At 44.0% G+C, this 17,444-nt stretch overlaps 1 protein-coding gene across 2 annotated transcripts; it reads left to right on the forward strand.

Annotated features, from left to right (window-relative positions):
* The first annotated feature begins 2,567 nt into the window (after positions 1–2,567).
* On the forward strand, positions 2,568–16,809 carry LDLRAD4 (low density lipoprotein receptor class A domain containing 4). Of its 2 annotated transcripts, XM_010187845.1 has the most exons (3): positions 2,568–2,720; positions 14,768–14,821; positions 16,136–16,809. In XM_010187845.1, the coding sequence occupies exons 1-3, from the start codon at positions 2,616–2,618 to the stop codon at positions 16,673–16,675; spliced, it is 699 nt and encodes a 232-aa protein (XP_010186147.1). In that variant the 5' UTR covers positions 2,568–2,615; the 3' UTR covers positions 16,676–16,809. The 2 variants fall into 2 exon arrangements, with proteins under 2 accessions (XP_010186147.1, XP_010186222.1); XM_010187920.1 differs by lacking the exon at positions 14,768–14,821 and having other exon boundaries at positions 2,571–2,720.
* The last annotated feature ends 635 nt before the right edge of the window (positions 16,810–17,444 follow it).

The raw sequence follows: 17,444 nt of genomic DNA on the forward strand, positions 1-17,444 counted from the left end.
GGGCAGGAGGAGATGCCTGTCTGGAAGGTGATGGTGCAGGGGTCAGGGGTGCCTGTGAGGCGTGGAGCAGGAGCTGAAGTCACCCAGTGCTGGTCAGCAGCTGCCAGGAACTGTTGAAATTGCCTTGAGCAGTGCCGGTGGATAGAGACTGCTGCTGCTCTGTCTCTTTCTTTTTTCCTCTTAATAACCAATGAGTCACAGGAGGGCCAGTCAGGAGGAAGAAGAGATTAAAAATCACCTTTCCCTTTCCTTTCCCTCTACTTCCCAGTGAGGAAATTCTCTTGAACATCAGTAGGCTGTTCTGTTGCATTTTAGTGTTTGCAGTGTAAAGCTCAACTTGGAGACTTGTGTGCTCGCACCTGTGTGCTGTGATTTTCTTTTTAAAATTGTATGACCATGTTTTAGTCAAACAATTCCAAATTATTCCCCCTAAGGGAAATGCTCAAAGTCCTAATCTTTTCTTTCCAGAGGAGAGGTACTGTCCCCTGCCACTGAAGTGTTGAGGCCTTGATAAATTTAGAAGACTCTGCCCTTGGCAGATAGAGAAATAACATGTCATTCCAGTGATCTTTGCATTCTAGGAAAGCCTAAATCAACATTGCTTGTTTTGCATGTTGCTCTTTAGCAACAGTCTCTCAATTTCCAGTTCAAAATTACTACATGGACCCCCAAAAAAAGTTTGGTTAAAGAAACACTTTGATACTTAGAAGCAGCAGGATGTGAACTGCAGCAGTTGTCAACTGTGTCAAGTCTGTAAGCTGTGCTTCTGAACCAAGAAAATTTGACTTTTTACCTAAGTATAGTTTTGGTGGGTTTATTTTTTAGTTAATACTATGCTTCTTGCTTTTTGATCTTTTTGGTGCTGACATTGTTAGCAGGGGACTCAAGGGTGGGAGGGGGAAGATAGCTGCATATGGGATTGATAGCAAAAGTGGAGCAAAGCACTGACTGACCACATTTTCTGAGAGTGTTGGTGGTCTTAATGATGAGTGGATAGTATTTAACAGCGAAGAGAATTTAAATGATAGATGTATTGTTGCCCGTTCCTCTTTCCTTAGCCTTAAATAAGTTTAGTTGCTCCTAGTGAGTCGATCGCAGAACCTCAGCACTTAGATGGTGACGTGCCCGTGCCCACTGGTAACTTGTGACAAACAGCTGGACCTCGGCACCAGCCTCTGCTGGACACCAGTGCACTTGCAGCTCCTGTACTCTGAGGTTTTACTCGCAAAAGATCATAGAATAATGAAACAGCCTTGGGTTTCCTCTAGTTCCACTGCAGATAACTTTGGATTTTTTGTGTGAACAGCGCTTTTCTAGCACAGCTTCATAGCTCTGTTGTGTTTGCATATGTGTACTGCTGCTACACGAAAGGCTGAGGATGGCTACAAATGAAAGAGATAAGGGGGAAAGCTTGTTTTCTCCAATGTTTGCTTTGTTTTTTTATTCTTGTATTTCATTATCTTTTTTTACTCATTGGCTTTTCAATACAGAAACTTCATACCGGTTCCCCAAAGTTCCTGTTTTGGTACCCAAAAGTGGTGCCATTTTTGGGAAGTGCTGAAACTGAGCAACTCACACTGCTGCTTTGCTCTTCCTACCCTCATAGCAGCCAAAGACCTACTCCCATTAACTGGAGTTGTCTTTCAAGATGAGAGCATCCCCTGCAAGCAATGCAGTTTCCATAGAAATATCAGCAACTGTGTAACTCCAAAGGGCAATTTCTCCCCTTACGTTGCTCATCCTTGCTGCTCCAGTATAGCCAAAAGGGTGCAAGAGTGACTCATTTCTAAATATACTTAATATTTGTGGTATAGGCAGGACTTCACATAAGATGGAGTTCATTGTAATTGTATCCCTTGCAACAGCCGAGGCCCTGGTTTCATTTTTAACCATAGTGGAACATATCTTGGTTTAGAGTACCGGATCTCTTTTTAGATTTTTACCTGAATGGGAATGTCCTAGAAAAGTTAATTTTACTCTAGTTGGAAAGAAAAATAAGTAACTGAGAAAGACATTACATGTAGTTTTTTCTGGGGAGGGAGTTTGTTTTCCACTTAGTTTAGGTAGCTTTTGTGCTATTTAGCTGATAAAAAATATAGGATGGTTTACTTGATACAGTGTCCTGATTCGTCTCTCCATGGCTTCTGCTTTGACACGTAAAGAGCTCTCTGGATTCTGTTGGCATTGCAGGTGGCTATTAAAATAGAATGGATTTTGTGTGTGTTTGTTTTTGCCAGTGAAATTGTTGTGTTATCAACAAGGCTTGTTTGTGATGTTTGTCCTGTAGAATTTATTGCCTGTGAAGGCTGCAGAGAAGGATCACCAAGAAGTTTTTTTAGCTTTGACTTGCAGCCACTCATATTGATTGATTGGCACTGCCAAACAGAAATAATTTTAATACTTCTTAGAACACAGTTTTCTTCACAAGACTTTGCAAAATGGACAGCAGTAACATCTTCTTGCAGATCAATCTTGATGAAATACTGAGGGTTTTTCAGATTATTGCTTTGATGGGTAACGTTCTATGTGTGATTGATACACTTTCCTCTTTTTTCTTTGTTTCAGCTGAACTGGAGTTTGTTCAAATCATCATTATAATTGTGGTTATAACTGTTATGGTGGTAGTGATCATCTGCTTGTTGAACCATTACAAACTCTCGACGCGCTCCTTCATCAACCGACAGAGCCAAAGCAGGAGACAGGAAGAAACTCTGCAGACGGTGAGTGTGAGCCCCTCGCACCAAATTCCTTCTTCTTGTGCTGTATGGGTCTGCAGCAAGGCCTCCTGAGGAGCCCTGCTGCAGGCAACTGTTGGAAAAACTTCTGATGTCACTTTTAATGCTCCCTGTGGCTAGGTCTTTTCCTGAGGCTGTAATTGTCAGTAGGGAAAAAATCGGAACGTAAATTTAAGATTAACTGTATTTGATTATTTTTAGACCCTGTTATGTTGTATGTAGCCTATTTTCATTTTGTGTTTGGAGGCTCAGATGTGACATCTTGTTTGTTGTAATTTGGAGGGGAGTGGAAGGGGAATGAATGGAGATCACCTGGGGTATGAAGGTTTGAAATGCACACTGTTGTGACTTTCTATATATTTATTAATATCCTGAAGTTTTATCAGTACTACTGTTTTGTGAAGCTGCAGTAACTGTTTAGTGGATCCAAAACACTGGCCCAATAAGGGGCCAAGGAAATGTAAAGTTTGTTTCACTCAAACAGCAGGAAAATGTTAGGAAAATGATCCCTCCAAGGATGTGGAGTGGTCAAAATGTGTTGTAACAGAGCCAAAGGCTTGTTAAGGCTGTCTCTAGTCAACCCAACAGTAAATGGGAACCTGACTGGTGTTATGAGCCCGGAGTTTGCTGGGTGGGATGCACCCCTCCCTTGTGAGGGTTAACTGCAGGGTGTCCCTGACCCTGAGACATCCCCTTGAGCCACTCAGTATCCTGTGATGTTGCAGGGAGGTCCTTCTTCTGATGTGTTTTTCAATGTCCTTGGAGTGGTGCCCTTGGCTTCTTTGCTGACTGTGGTGGCCAAGGGGCTGTTTGTGAGGGCAGCCTTTTAATGTTCTTGCCAGGAATTGAATGCATCGAGTTCACAGCTTCATTTAATTTCACTGTCAAAGGAATTGTCTGATTGTAACTGGAAGGTGCAGCCCCATAAGGGTTCCCACCAGTTGCAACTCCACAGTTACACAGAGTTGTAACTCTCGCCTTTCTTTCCATCCTGATCCTGTGTTTCCTCCTCCTTTGTGCTCCTTAGGGAGCTGCCAAGGTCGTGACAAGAGGCATTGGGGCTGATCTGGCTGAACACTGATTTGCTTCTTTTCCCAGTTAGGTTTTAACCAGATCAGTGAGCAAAATGCCCAGGCAGGGAAGGGAGCGTTGACAGGAGAAGAGACAGAGATGCTGCAGACAGGGCTGGACCTGAGTGGCTGCTGTGGAGCTGCACCTCAGCAATCTTGGCTATTGGCAGCTCCTTCCTGAAAGCTGGCTGTAAAATGGGACAAATGCAGGGTCCCCAAAGCTCTCACCAGCACCCTTTTGCTGGGGTAAATAACTCTTACCTTGGAGGCTGCATGGGGAGGAAAGGAGCAGTCTCCTCAAGGGGAGGTCTCCTCATTCTCTAGCACTTCTGTAGTGTGGGAATATTTAGCTTTAATTTGATTACAGACAAAGCTAGAACTTGTCAAACCTTAACCTTGTGAACTTCAATGCTGGAAAAATTGACTAGATTAATTTGAGTGTTGCTTTGAAATGGACACTGTAATTCAAGAATCACACTTCTATCTGAAAAATGTTAGCTATAATTACTACAAGTACTTAAGATTAAATAATTTGAGACAAGGGAAACACATTTTCATCTTCACAAATCTTTTAAAACTGCAGTAAGCTGTCAAATGCGCAAGGTAACCCATTATTTCCTTTGTATGGTTCGTTAGTGTTGTCTGTTATCAGAGCAAGTGGTGCCTTTTCTCTTGGATGCGAGGGAGGAAACGTCACTGTCTTATGAAGAACATGCAGTTTGGCAGTGGGGCCTTGGGAGCCATTTCAGTATCCAGAACTGCTTTTAAATATTTCTTTAAAACACTGACTCAGTTTCAGTTTGATGGCACCCCATAAGTAACGATAATCACAGCCAAGTGAACGCTTCATGGGAGTTGATGATTGATTCACAAGAACTGGTTACTAATTCTTCTGAAAACTCTCTGGTATAGGTTTGTCATCACTGTTACTCATCTGGATTTCTGATAAGCTGAAGCAGTTCTCAAAAGAAGGTCATATTTGTGAGGACAGGACTTTAGAGGTTTCTGAGATCAAATAGTGTCAAATATGTTTGAATTTTCCTTTGTCTCGCATATTAGAAGGCAATTCTGATAGAAACTAGTTGTGTACTGCTTGCAGTGAAAACCTTAAAAGCAACGTTGTGATGCATGAGGGTTGGGAAATGAAGGCATTTGCTCTGTGATGTGAAACTGGAAATGACCAGTCTGTTCCCATTCTCCATGGTGGAGTGGATTGCACAAGGTAAATAGGTAGTGTGAGCAGTAAGATGCAGGTTAGATTCTACACATTATAAATACATTTTTTTAACCAGGCAGGTTAATAAATTTGTTCTGTGTGCAAAATGCTGTCCATAAGTGGATTATCTTACAAGGAAATGGTCTGGGGTTTTTTAATGGCATATAGACACTGAGAACAGGTTTAAATGTTTATTAACTGCTAATGCCTGAAGAAAATACTGTTCTGACTCAGGTCTTCTGTTGATGGAGAAATAGTGAGTGGAAATAGGGAAAGTTTCTTCTGTCTTTCTTCAAAGAAAGAGGTAAAGCAAATTAATTGACTGTTGGCTAGTTCCTATAGCGAAGCCCCCTTCCTCAGCGTTACTGAGGTGGCAGACAAGTATCAAGAAGCGGAATCTTGCTGTCCCTATTTAGATGAGCCTTTTTTTTGTCCTTTTGTTCCCTTCAGTTTTCCTTTTCTTCAAGCCTGTCCTATTTCTAGATAATCATGCCTTTCAACAGCTGGGCTGTGGCTGAATTGCACAGATTTCTGGCCCTGTAATGACCAACTATTGAATAGATGATCTCTCTTATTCTGGTCCTTCTACAAAGCATAATAAAAATGAACAGAATTTATCTGCTGCCTTTACTGCCAACCTCACACCTGTAAAACTCATGGGGTCAGGCCTCCAAAATAATGAAATAAAAGGTTTGAGTTTCTTCTTTTTCTGGCTGAACTTCCTTCATGTTAATAAAAATAAAAATTAAAACAAAAAGGCCTGGAAGTTGAAATTAGTCCAGAAACTAGACCATTAAAAAGAAGGTGAAATATCACTGGAATTGCAAGTGTTAATAACGTTCAAAGGGCAGAAAACGGACCAATCCTGGGGAAAAAAAAAAGTTGCTCTTTGACAAGTATGTGCTGAAGAGTAGTTATGTTCCTGTTCTGTAAATATGCTCTCTGGTGTGACCACCAGTTCATCTTTATCTTTTTTCTTTTCTACTTTTTTTCCTCCTTTGCATCCCCTCTCAAGCCTCATCTTCCAGTCTTCCCCCTGCTCTCTGGTTTATCACCTTCGTGAGTGTGCTGAGGCCTTAAACAGTTCACATCAGGGGCAGGAGAGTGTTTGAGTGCTCAGAACTGGATGCTTCTGCAGCAGTGCTGCTGAGGGTGCTGCCTGCCCTCTCCTGGGGTGGGCATTAAAGCAGTCAAAGCCTGTTTTAACACTGGCAGAAATAGAAGTTTTGGGGTTGTAACAGTGAGAGGTGGAACAATGTGGAGTAACAATCGTGTTGGCACAAGCAGCAAGCTGAAGTGAGCGTGCGTGGTACTGATGGCATCTGTATCCCGATGGGTGAAATATCGAACGCTTCCCCTTGGCTGGTCCATCAGCAGTGGATGGGCTCGCGGCCAGGAGCGAGCCAAGGTTTGCAGGACATCGGAGGACAATGCGGAGGTTGTAGGGTGTGGACTAAACCAGGAGCATGCCCAGGGCTGCTTCACTAGGACAACACAACCTTTCCCCATGAGAGTGACTGATGGTACTGGCAGTGCTTGGGGAGGCTTTGGGACAGAGCCACGTGGCAGCCTTGGAAGGCACATCGTGCATGGTGTCTCTGTGTCTGATGTCCCAGAGGAGGCACCTGTTGTGGCATCACTGGCTGTGCTTTGGGAGGACTGACGTACTAGAAGTGCAGCATTGCTGGTAACCAAAGCCATCCTGTTGGAATGTAAGTAGCTGTGGACGAGTGGCTGCTGTGGCACTCTGCTGTTTGCTGGGACAAGACCAAGATAAATCTTGCTTTCTGATAATTAACTCTTTGTGTCATCACCAGTGATTTCCAGAGGGATATTGAGGGAAAAGAGATTAACTAAGTGACTTACAGGGAGGTACGTAATGCGCTTCTGATGTTCCTAAATTGATTCCTTCTCCCTGTCTTGGTGGCTTCTGTCTTTGCCTCTTTCTCTTATAAAGTGGATGTTGAAGGAGTACTGAGCACTTTAACTGCCCCAGGCCCACTCCTGGCAGCAAAATCCCTGCATCTATCATACAAGATGCTCATCCTGACCAGCCCCCGCCTCCCAGCACCAAGGGCAGCATTGCTGCTAGGGCCAGTCAGCTTGCATTATGACCTGCACTGATAATGCCTGTCTCGAATGCCAGGCTCCAGAAGTACAGCTGTAAAAATACTGCCCTCTTTCCTGGAACAGCTATTTCTGAATAAAAGGGGAACATCAGCAGGGTGACAGAAAATACTCAATAATATTGACAACTCCAGGGCTTTGTCGGTGATTTCAAATGTTAGTCTTGCCTCTTGGCCTTTTAAATTATTCCCCACTGGTGATAGCATTATTCCTTCTGTTCCCTGCTGGCATCCCTGGCCCACTCATTCTCATTTTCTTACTGACATGTGCAAAAAGAAAGAAAATCCCAGTGGGAACAAGAACCCAGTCTATACCTGGGAGAGATTGCAAGTGCTGTAGACCACCCTGCTTTGCCAAACCTTTTCTTCTGCACCAGTCATCAGTTGGCAGGAGCTGGACCTGTGCTGTGTTCTCCTGCCGCCCGTGTGAGGGGTCTGGACTTGCCTCTCTTTGGGGGGTGCTGCTCTCTGAAGTCTCCCACACTGAAGTCAGAACACTGTTAATAAGGGCAGGATCATCTAGGAAATCTGCAGGTAGGACTGGAAGGGAGGAGTGCATTGGCTTTGGGTGGCTCCTGACTTGGTGTGTCACCTTGGGCAACTTGCTTCATCTCCAAATAAAGGCGGGAGGATAAAAATCCTCAACTTCCTTCACTGGGATGAAATGAAGATTACTTAAAGTGGTAAAGTGCTGTGAAGTTGGGGAAATAAAAGTTTTAAAGCATTAAGTAACAGAAATAATTACTGTAAGTGTAGGGAGGCAGACTACATCTGCGAGGTTTGGCTCCCTCCGTAATTACCTTTCTCTAACACTTCTCCTTGGTACCATGTGCTGCTCTGCCAGACATTGTAACCTTTCCTGCCCTTGGGGAAACACAGCTTTTAAAGGAAAGAACGGAATACTTGTCATTCTGTTGAGGACAATGCAATAGTTTTGCTTTGCTTGTGTTTGGCAAGGAAAATGTTGCAATTTTAAAAGCTGCGATGGCCTCTGTCACCCAGGAAGAGGCAGGGAGTAAGGGGGCCCCTGTGCCTTCCCGGGGCATTTTGAGCAAGCCACTGGTTTAATGTGGTGTAAGGTATCACTGCCACCTAGGGCTGAAACCAGAAACTACACTGCTGTCTGAAACTGCAGTTGTAGAAGAGGTGTGTTTCTATTTTGTGTATATATTTTGTATAGGGGGTGTGTGTGTGTGTGTATATATACACACACAAAAGAAAAAAAAAAAAGAGTTAAATTAAGGGGAAAAAGAGGGACCTTCTTTATAGCTGTAATGCATTTCAGAAAGTGAAAAACTGTCTTCTGTTTCTCAGAAAGTACAGTTCTCAGAAGCTGAAAAGTGGAGAAAAAATGAAAACCTCCGTAAGAGTCAGTAAAAAAGTAAAGTTTGGTTTATATGGGATTGTTGTGTTTTAATCCTAACCAGTAACTATGCGTGACACAACCATTCAGTTACTCCCGCCTGGTGGGATGAGGGAGAGAATTGGAAGAATAAAAGTGAGAAAACTCATGGGTTGAGATAAAGGCTGTAATAGGTAAAGCAAAAACCATACAAGCAAAGTAAAACAAGGATTAGTGCCCTACTTCCCATCCATAGGCAGGTGTTCAGCCATTTCCAGGAAAGCAGGGCTCAATCACACACAGCAGTTACTTGGGAAGACAAAACACGATTGCTCCAAACATTTTTCCCCCCTTCCTTCTTCCCACAGCTTTATATGACATCACAGGGTATGGGATATCCCTTTGGTCAGTCGGGGTCAGCTGTCCCAGCTGTGTCCTCTCCCATCTTCTTGTGCACCCCCAGCCTACTCCCTGGTAGGGTGGTGTGAGAAGCAGAAAAGGCCTTGACTCTGTGTAAGCACTGCTCAGCAGTAACTAAAACACCGCTGTGTTATCAACACCAAAATCCAGAGCATAGCCAGCTTTTATGAAGAAAATGAACTCTATCCCAGTCAAAACCAGCACAGGGATGCTTTTGCTTCATTATAGTTTGAGGATTTTTTTTCTTACTGATCATAGTTTTTATCTGTATTTTATCCTGAGTTTAAAGATTCTTCCAGTAAATTTCTTTCCTGCTGTCAATGTACTGATAGCCAAGGTTGTTGGATGTCACTGCATGCTTCAAGAAGCACAGTGTTTAAAAATGGCCTCAAAAAAACTCATCTTCCTAAACTGTTTGATTCTAGAGGCTGTAAACCTTTGTAAAATACAAATTAGGCAAATTATCTTAGGCTTATCCAGTCTCATAAGCTCTAAATGTTGAGTTAAATAATAGTCGCCATAGAATAATTAACTAATCACCTAGCTAGATTTATTAAATGATTGTTATTTCAAAACCTGATCACAAAGTTAATTTCTGTAAATTATTGTGAAACCCAGGAGTGGCAGAGGTCAGGAAAAGACATAGCTGGATCCCTAAGGCTTTACTTGCTTTGGTGTTTGTAGGAGCCAGGATTTACCATGGAGACTCATCTTGTTTTCTTTCTAAAACCTAACAGTGTTAAAAATGAATATAATACAGAGAATAAATGTATAAGCTTTTTTTTCCTTTTGAAGTATTGAAGCTCATCCCTGAAGACCTTTAGTCCCTTTAAGAAGGGCAAGCTGAAGTGGGTAGCTATTGAGAACCTATGAAAAGCAGGTAAATGATAATATTTACCTCACAGGAAAAAAAACAGGTAAATTGGGTTTGCTCAGGTTTAGCCTTGGTTGCACATACCTGAGAACTGCTTGTATGGATCCCTGGGTTTTTGGTGTAAAGGGTGTCCATCAGGATGGTTGGCTGTCGTGTTGAGCAGTATGGCTTGTGCTCTGTGCCGCCTTGCTCACAGGATGAGAGGTGTGATGGGAAGTCATGAGTGAAAGGAACTCTGAAGTTGTTTTCTTATTATTAGGCCAATATACCTTGGTATTTTGAATAACAAAGGGAGAAACAGTATGAGGAGAACATAATACAAATTCTGTCAGTTCTTACTTGATTTTCACTGATCTAAGTGCAGGGAAACATTTTATCTGTCAAATGAAGGTCTGTAAGTAGTGGGACTAGGAAAGAGCAAGCATTAAATTTTCCCTCAGTGTGAGTCACCCCAGATTGTTCATGGCAGTCCCAGCATGTTGTTAATTACATCTACGTCTTGCAATAAAAAAAAGTCATGGGATTATTTTCCTTCTGCAACACTGGGGTTTTTCCTTTCTTCTCTTAACCCCTTGCCATCAGCCCAAGAACAGTGGGGTAGGTGGGCACCAACCCTTGGGTGAGATTGTATCTACCCAGTGCAGGGAAGGGAAGGTTTACTGTCAAATACAGGCTTGAGGAAGGTTGATCATAAGTCTTCCATGGTGGATGCAGGGCTTTCAGGAAGGGAGATTGGCTGAAAATACCAAATTGAGACAATGGGGCAATAACCTGTTTGGATGCAATTCTCTTGTTCCAGACAGGTGTTAATCTTCTGTAAAGCAGATGAGGTTTATCTAAATTATCTAAAGAAGGTGAAGTGTAGAAAACCCTACAGCATTTCAGGTCAAGATTCAGCAAAGCACTTCAGTGTGTTAAATTTTTATTAATTTCCTAACTTTTCTCTTAGCTTTGGGATCTTAGCAGGAGGGCACATCTAAATGTTAGCAGACAGACCTGAGCGGAGTCTGCCTTTGCTCTGAGCTGGTGGTTCCTGGGCCAGCCCCAAAGCTCAATAGCAAGCTACTGTGCCTGGCTCAGAGGCACATAATGAAATACATGCTATGTAAAATGATAAGGGGTATCTGGTGTGTGATATCAAGTGTGAATGATTTTTCTGTTCTATTGTATTCCTCAAATACATATAAATAGAAAGCCCATAGAGCCATTCATAATTAAGCACTGGCATGTTGTCCATTCTCTTTCTATCTTTCTTTTTCTTCCTCACTGTACGATAAGTTTGTGTCCTAGAAGGTTTCAAGGATTCTTGTGGGAGTGCAGGAAACCCAGTTGCCTGCCAGCTCCTTTTCTTTCTCTCTCTTGCTGTCCATTTTAAGACTTATTCATGCACTAAATAAGAGTGCAGTTTTCATACTTCGGGCCAGTTAGTTTAGGCTTATTCTAGTGGTGATGAGAATATCCTGTATAGTAGTAGCACTGGACTGACCACATATGCATGGTGAGGTTGGTGTTTTCTAAGTGTGGGCATGCTGAGCACATGCTACCCAGCCATCTACCTGGGGAGTTCCTCTGGCTCCTGGGATAGAGATCTTACTGGGGGCTGGCTGCTGCCAAATGTATTCTTCAGCCTGCTGCTCTCTCCAGAGAAAATCTTAGGGAAGGGGGGGTAGCTACAGGTGGGCTATGAGACACACTGTCCTAGGGGCCATGCTGTTATACATCACTGCATCCTAAGGATGTCACAGCCTCTGAATTCAGCTACATCCCAAGCTGTCTACCCCCTAGAGTAGTTAGCTCAGAGTGGGGAGAGCCTTGGGCTCCTTTGATCTCATCTTCTTGGTTTGGCTATCCCAGCACCCTGGTTGCACACTATGGGGTTCCTGTAGCAGCTGCGGTGCCTTCAGGTAGGGTCTTCTACTGTACTGGGATCAGCAGTAGAAATAAGGGGCAACTCCACACTTCTAGCAAGTAGTTTTTGTTAGAACATTGCTGGTACCAAGTCTGTGTGCCTAGGCTCAGCATGCAGGTCCCTCTCTATCTTGGTCCAAGGTGATTTTCTCCATGTACTACACCATCTCCCTTGGTGGTTCTTACTCTCCTGCCTTAGGGGAGATGGGCTTTAGGATGGGAGTTACTGTTTCCACTTCCACATCAGCAACTCTCTCTCATAAGGAAGTTTAAGTAACATGATTAGTGGTGGTAGGTTGAATTCCTTTTTGGTTTGGGTTGTTGGTTTTGCCTTTTTTCCTCTCTCCTGAATATGTTAAAGGAGAGACTGAGACAGTTGCACTAAGCATAAAGCTATACACTACTGTATTTTCCAAACCATCACTCAGGAATCTACTGCTGGGCTGCGTATGGCCTGTAGTTCATGGGCAGCTGATTGACCACTTCAGCTTTTACTAATATGTTTTATTTAATAATTGCAACAGGCCTGGAGCCTCTTGGTCAGCTGCTGATAGCCTGATTGTCTTTAATTGTGCAAATACACTCAGATATTTCAAAATTAAGGCATCTGGGTGATAGAGAAGTGGAGTGGAAGATGGCTACAAGTGTGTATATATGCATACACACACAGTTATGCTTTCTGCTGTTGACAAACCCTTACATAGGCACTAATCTACCTGAGATTAGTCTTTCATATCAGGCCTTTGCAAATGAGGTTACTTGCAAAAGGAAGTTGTAAATAACTATAGAATTATGTGGATTGGAAGGGACCTTTAAAGGCCATCTAGTCCAACCCCCCTGTAGTGAGCAGAGATGTCTTCAACTAGATAAGCTTGCTCAAAGCACCATCTGTCCTGACCTTCAGTGTTTCCAGGGATGGGGCATCTACCACCTCTCTAGACAACATGTTCCAGTGTTTTACCACCCCCATAGTAAAAAATGTCTTCCTTATATCCAGTCTGAATCTACCCTCCTTTAGTTTAGAAACATTACCCCTTGTCCTATTGCTACAGGCCCTGCTAAAAAAACTTTCCCCATCTTTCTTATAGGCCCCCTTTAAGTACTGAAAGGCTGCAATAAGGTCTTGTTGGAGCCGCCTTTTCTGCAGGCTGAGAAACCCCAGCTCTCAGCCTGTCCTCACAGAAGAGGTGCTTCATAACTCTGATCATCTGTGGCCCTCCTCTGGACCTGCTCCAACAGGTCCATGTCTTACTGTGGTCTCCAGAGCTGGATGCAGTACTCCAGGTATACTAGAGTAGAGAGTCAGAATTACCCCCCTTGACCTGCTGGCCACGCTTCTTTTGATGCAGCCCAGGATATAGTTGGATTTCTGGGCTGTGAGTGCACACTGCTGGGTCATGCCAGCTTTTGATCCACCAGTATCCCCAAGTCTTCCTCTGCAGGACTATCCTCAACCCCTTCATCTCCCGGCCTGTACTCATACTGGTGGTTGCCCTGACCCGTGTCTGCAACCTTGCACTTGACCTTGCTGGACCTCAGGATGTTCACATGGGCCCAATTCTCGAGTTTGTCCAGAACCCTCTGGACAGCATCCCATCCCCTAGGTGGGTCAACCACACAACTTGGTGTGGTCTGCAAACTTGAGAGTGCACTCGTTCCCACTGTCTGTGTCACTGATTAAGATATTAAGCAGTACTTGTCCCATACAGAGCCCTGACGGACACCACTTGTCACTGATCTCCATCTGGACGTTGAGCTGTTGACCACTACCATCTGGATGTGACCATCCAGCCAGTTCCTTATCCGCTAAACAGTCCACCCATCAAATCTGTATCTCCAATTTAGAAAGAGGGATGTTGTGGGAGACCATGTCAAAGGCCTTGCAGAAGTCCAGACAGATGACATCCATAGCTCTCAATTGCAATGGTTGGCCTCCCTCTGTCTCTGCTCTCTAAAGCTACAGACAGAAGTGATTGATGAGCTTTGGTATTCAAAATGTTTCCCTTAACAGCTGAATCCTGTGGGAGATTCCTCTTAGAGCAGCTTTCCTCTGTGGTGGACTCTCCTGACAAGATCGCAGATGGCTTTTGGTCTCTGAGTGTCATGACAAACATCTAGTTAGGTCTATTTTTACATCTGAAATATGTTGAAAGATGCTATGGTGACAGAAAGCAGTACAGTAAGATTTGAAAGTAGTCTATACAGGGTAATGCTTTTGGGGACAGTATGCATTTTCCTTCCTGTTCCTGAAATTTCTTGTCTCTAAAATCATAAAACTTTAATTAGCACCAAGAAAATAGTTATGACCATACAAAGTTTTAATTTTCTCTTTTTGCAGCAAGATTGAAATTCTGTGCTTTATAGCTGCTCTGACGTGTTCTTTTCAGATTTTAAACTAAATCTAAATCAGAACAGGCTTCCAAGGCATGAGAGAAAAAGCACTTTGGCATGGGAAGAAGGTCTTGGGGGAATTAATTGAAGAGGGCAACCAGTGGCTAAAACCTCAGCTGCTTAATTACTGGTTATGGTGGGAATTGGGCAACTGACGGTTATGACGAGAATGTACCTGGGTTTAGCACTAATGTCAGTTCATGGAGATTACAGATGCCAGGTTTCATTGCGAACTGCGTTGGCCCCTGTGCATAATCAGGATCCTGGCTGGCAGATCAGCTTCATCGGACCTGCTGGCCGTGCTGACGTGGCCTCTCACGGTTTGGGAGGTGATGGGTTCCCGCTCAGCACACAAGTGCTGCAGTGTCTCCTTTCGTCTCTGCAAGTTGCCACATCCTCATAGCTTTGACTGGCTTGGCCGCATCCTTGCAGCCTGCGAGGCTGGGGTGCTGTGGCTGGCGTTTTGGCACTTGCAAAACGGGCCAAGCTTGACTTGCTTGGGTGCAGAGCTGCTGTTTGCTCTGGTTTTGGAAAGCAAGGGGTGGGATGTTACTTGTTTATCACCTTTCTCTAGGTGGAGACAGCCAGGCCTTTGAAGCTGGCTGCTCCTAAAAGTCATGGTGTTTGAGGTAGGATGGTGATGTGATCTATTAATTTTCATCTCTTGTCTTTTTCTGCATTCCAGGAAGGGTGCTTGTGGCCTTCAGAAAGCTCGGTTTCACGCCAGGTTGCTTCAGAGGTACAGACGGATCTCTTATTTTCTTCACAAATGTGTTTTCCTCTTTCCTGTTATATATATTTGGCTCCTCTCAAAAACATGTAGCTATTTTGTAAATAAAGCTTTTTTTCGGTGTAGACTAGGAGCCAGGTTCATATGGGCATCTGAGCCTGCCCTAACTCCCATTCCATAAATGCCTAAGACTTTTTGATTAGAAGAATTAAATTCTTCCTATCTGATGCCTCATCTCTGTCCGCAGCTCCCTGTAGCATAGTAGGCATTCACAGGTAAGTGGTGGAAGTGTCTCGTGCAGTGGCGTAGTAATTTGAGTATTCAGTGAAATCAGTGAGACCAGTTGCTCTTCTCCCAGTGTGTTTTCCTGGATTTACAGCACATATCCTATTGCCAGTGTCTCTTGTCATCCAGCTAGGACAGGTCCCTGGTCAGAGTGTTAATCTGTGGATGTGTTGCTTCAAGTGGCCCAGATCACCTGCGGGAAACAGTGAATCTTCCTGGTAGCTGACCTTGCATCTCTGAGGGTCAGGGGGTAAGACCCTTCATGGACCTGAAAATGAGAACAGTTTGATAGATCTAGATCCAAGAAGCTGATGTGTCTGCCTGGATCTGGGATAGACCAAGTGAGGAGCTTTAAGTCCTTGCAGAGTGTCTTGAACTCTTCCTCTTGTAAAGCCTGACCTCGTCCAGGGCTTAATATGCCAGGGACATTTTTTCCAGTGGCAGTGCAGAAGCCTTGCACGTCCTCCCCAGAGGCTGAGTTCTGGCTGAGGGCTGGGGTGGAGGAGGATACCTGATACATGCTGGTAGTGAAGGCGTGAGATATGCCAAGCCTTTACGAAATGTACTGATGTGACCATCTGAATTCTTTGGTGATGCCGGGTATTGCATTAACTTGGAGTAGGAGGGGGAGGCTCAGACTGTAGCTGAAGTTCAATACTGGGACATTTTTGTAGAATGGGTTAATTGTCAAGACTAGAGAGAAGGTCTTTTGTAAGTACAGAAACAGAATTGTTTTCTCTCAGCTCTGCAGGTTTTAATGTCAGAATGAGCTGTGTGAGGTGTTGGTCTTCCTTGATGGAGTTTTCTCGGTTATCTTGTGTGAGATCCTTCCTGCACCTCCTGCCTCTTCTTTCCACATGCATGTGTGGGAGCATGAGTGCACAATACCTGCTGGGTTAACCTTTTAAGATAGGTGGCAAAGAGAAGTATTTTCTGTTTTATCAATTCTTTGTAAATACGGAGCACCCACAGGGCTTTGCTTGGGCAAAGTGTCACTTGTCTCGTTAGCAGTCACGTATCTCTTTCTTCCCATTTCAGATCATGTATGCTCCAAGGTCCAGGGACAGGTTTACCGCCCCATCCTTTATGCAGCGAGACCGTTTCAGTCGCTTCCAGCCCACGTACCCTTACATGCAGCATGAGATTGACCTTCCTCCGACCATCTCCCTCTCTGATGGGGAAGAGCCGCCGCCGTACCAAGGCCCGTGCACCCTGCAGCTCCGGGACCCAGAGCAGCAGATGGAGCTCAATCGGGAATCTGTCAGGGCACCGCCCAACCGAACCATTTTTGATAGCGACTTGATAGACATCTCGATGTACAATGGGGGCCCCTGCCCACCAAGCAGCAATTCGGGCATAAGTGCAACCAACTACAGCAGTAACGGAAGGATGGAAGGACCGCCCCCGACATACAGCGAGGTCATGGGGCGTTACCCAGGCTCCTCTTTTTTCCATCACCAGCACAGCAACACGCCCCCCTCGCAGAGGGGGAGCAGACTTCAGTTTCAGCAGAACAATTCGGAGAGCACAATAGTCCCCAGCAAAGGCCAAGAGCGGAAACCAGGAAACCTGGTGTAAGCTCCTCGCCCAGGTGCACTTGAACTGAAGATGAGAGATGCAAGCAGGGTGGTGGAGGAAGACTCCCGTGCTCTGGTGCACAATGTTGTTACGTTTCACGTGGTACAACTTAGTAAAACCAAACGTGCAAACCAGTTCTTTGTTTCTGATTCCTTTCAGGGGAATTGCATGCAAAGCAGATGGAAAGAAATACAGACTTCCATTCAGTTTGTCTACGAGCAGTGTTTCAGGGGAGAGGGGGGAATATATTATTTTTTTTTTAAATAAACTATTTCAATTATTTAATTCTAAAAGTTAACTTAGCACAGAAATGAGGCTTGTGCAGCCTGTTTTATACTCACTGAATGGCAGAAGGAAGACGGTGGTATTGCTAGGTAAATGGGGGAAGAATTGGCCAGTTTGCTTTTATTTTCTCTCCCAGGGTGTGGATTTTTTTAATATGAAACAAAATTCCTGTTTTGTGTGCCAAGGTATAAAGTTGAGAACTTAGGTGAATGCAAGGAATTAATTTGTGTTGTGATAAATGTGTTTTAAAAAGTTGCACTATCTTAATGTTTTAAAAAAAATATATATGAGGGAACTGTTTTATGTAAAGTTCTTCTATATGTTGTCTTTTCACCTGTGGAATAATGATAGAGCCCCAGAAGTAATCTGGAGGAGTTTGCCCCCCTCCCCCTGGCTTTGCTAGAAAAAGGGGACAGGACTTAGCCTAACATCTCTTGACTTTTACAAATCGAGAAATACAGGGATGCTTGTCTTTGCAATAATT

The sequence above is a fragment of the Mesitornis unicolor genome, unplaced genomic scaffold (assembly GCF_000695765.1).
Source record: "Mesitornis unicolor isolate BGI_N332 unplaced genomic scaffold, ASM69576v1 scaffold12110, whole genome shotgun sequence".
Classification (NCBI taxonomy): Eukaryota; Metazoa; Chordata; class Aves; order Mesitornithiformes; family Mesitornithidae; genus Mesitornis; species Mesitornis unicolor.

What these genes read in the sequence shown, in the direction of transcription:
- LDLRAD4 (XM_010187845.1), top strand. Translation starts at nt 2,616, where the DNA reads ATGGTGGTAGTGATCATCTGCTTGTTGAACCATTACAAACTCTCGACG. An exon ending in AGGAAGAAACTCTGCAGACG is followed by an intron (nt 2,721 to 14,767) that starts GTGAGTGTGAGC and finishes TCTGCATTCCAG; the next exon opens with GAAGGGTGCTTGTGGCCTTC. An exon ending in CACGCCAGGTTGCTTCAGAG is followed by an intron (nt 14,822 to 16,135) that starts GTACAGACGGAT and finishes TTCCCATTTCAG; the next exon opens with ATCATGTATGCTCCAAGGTC.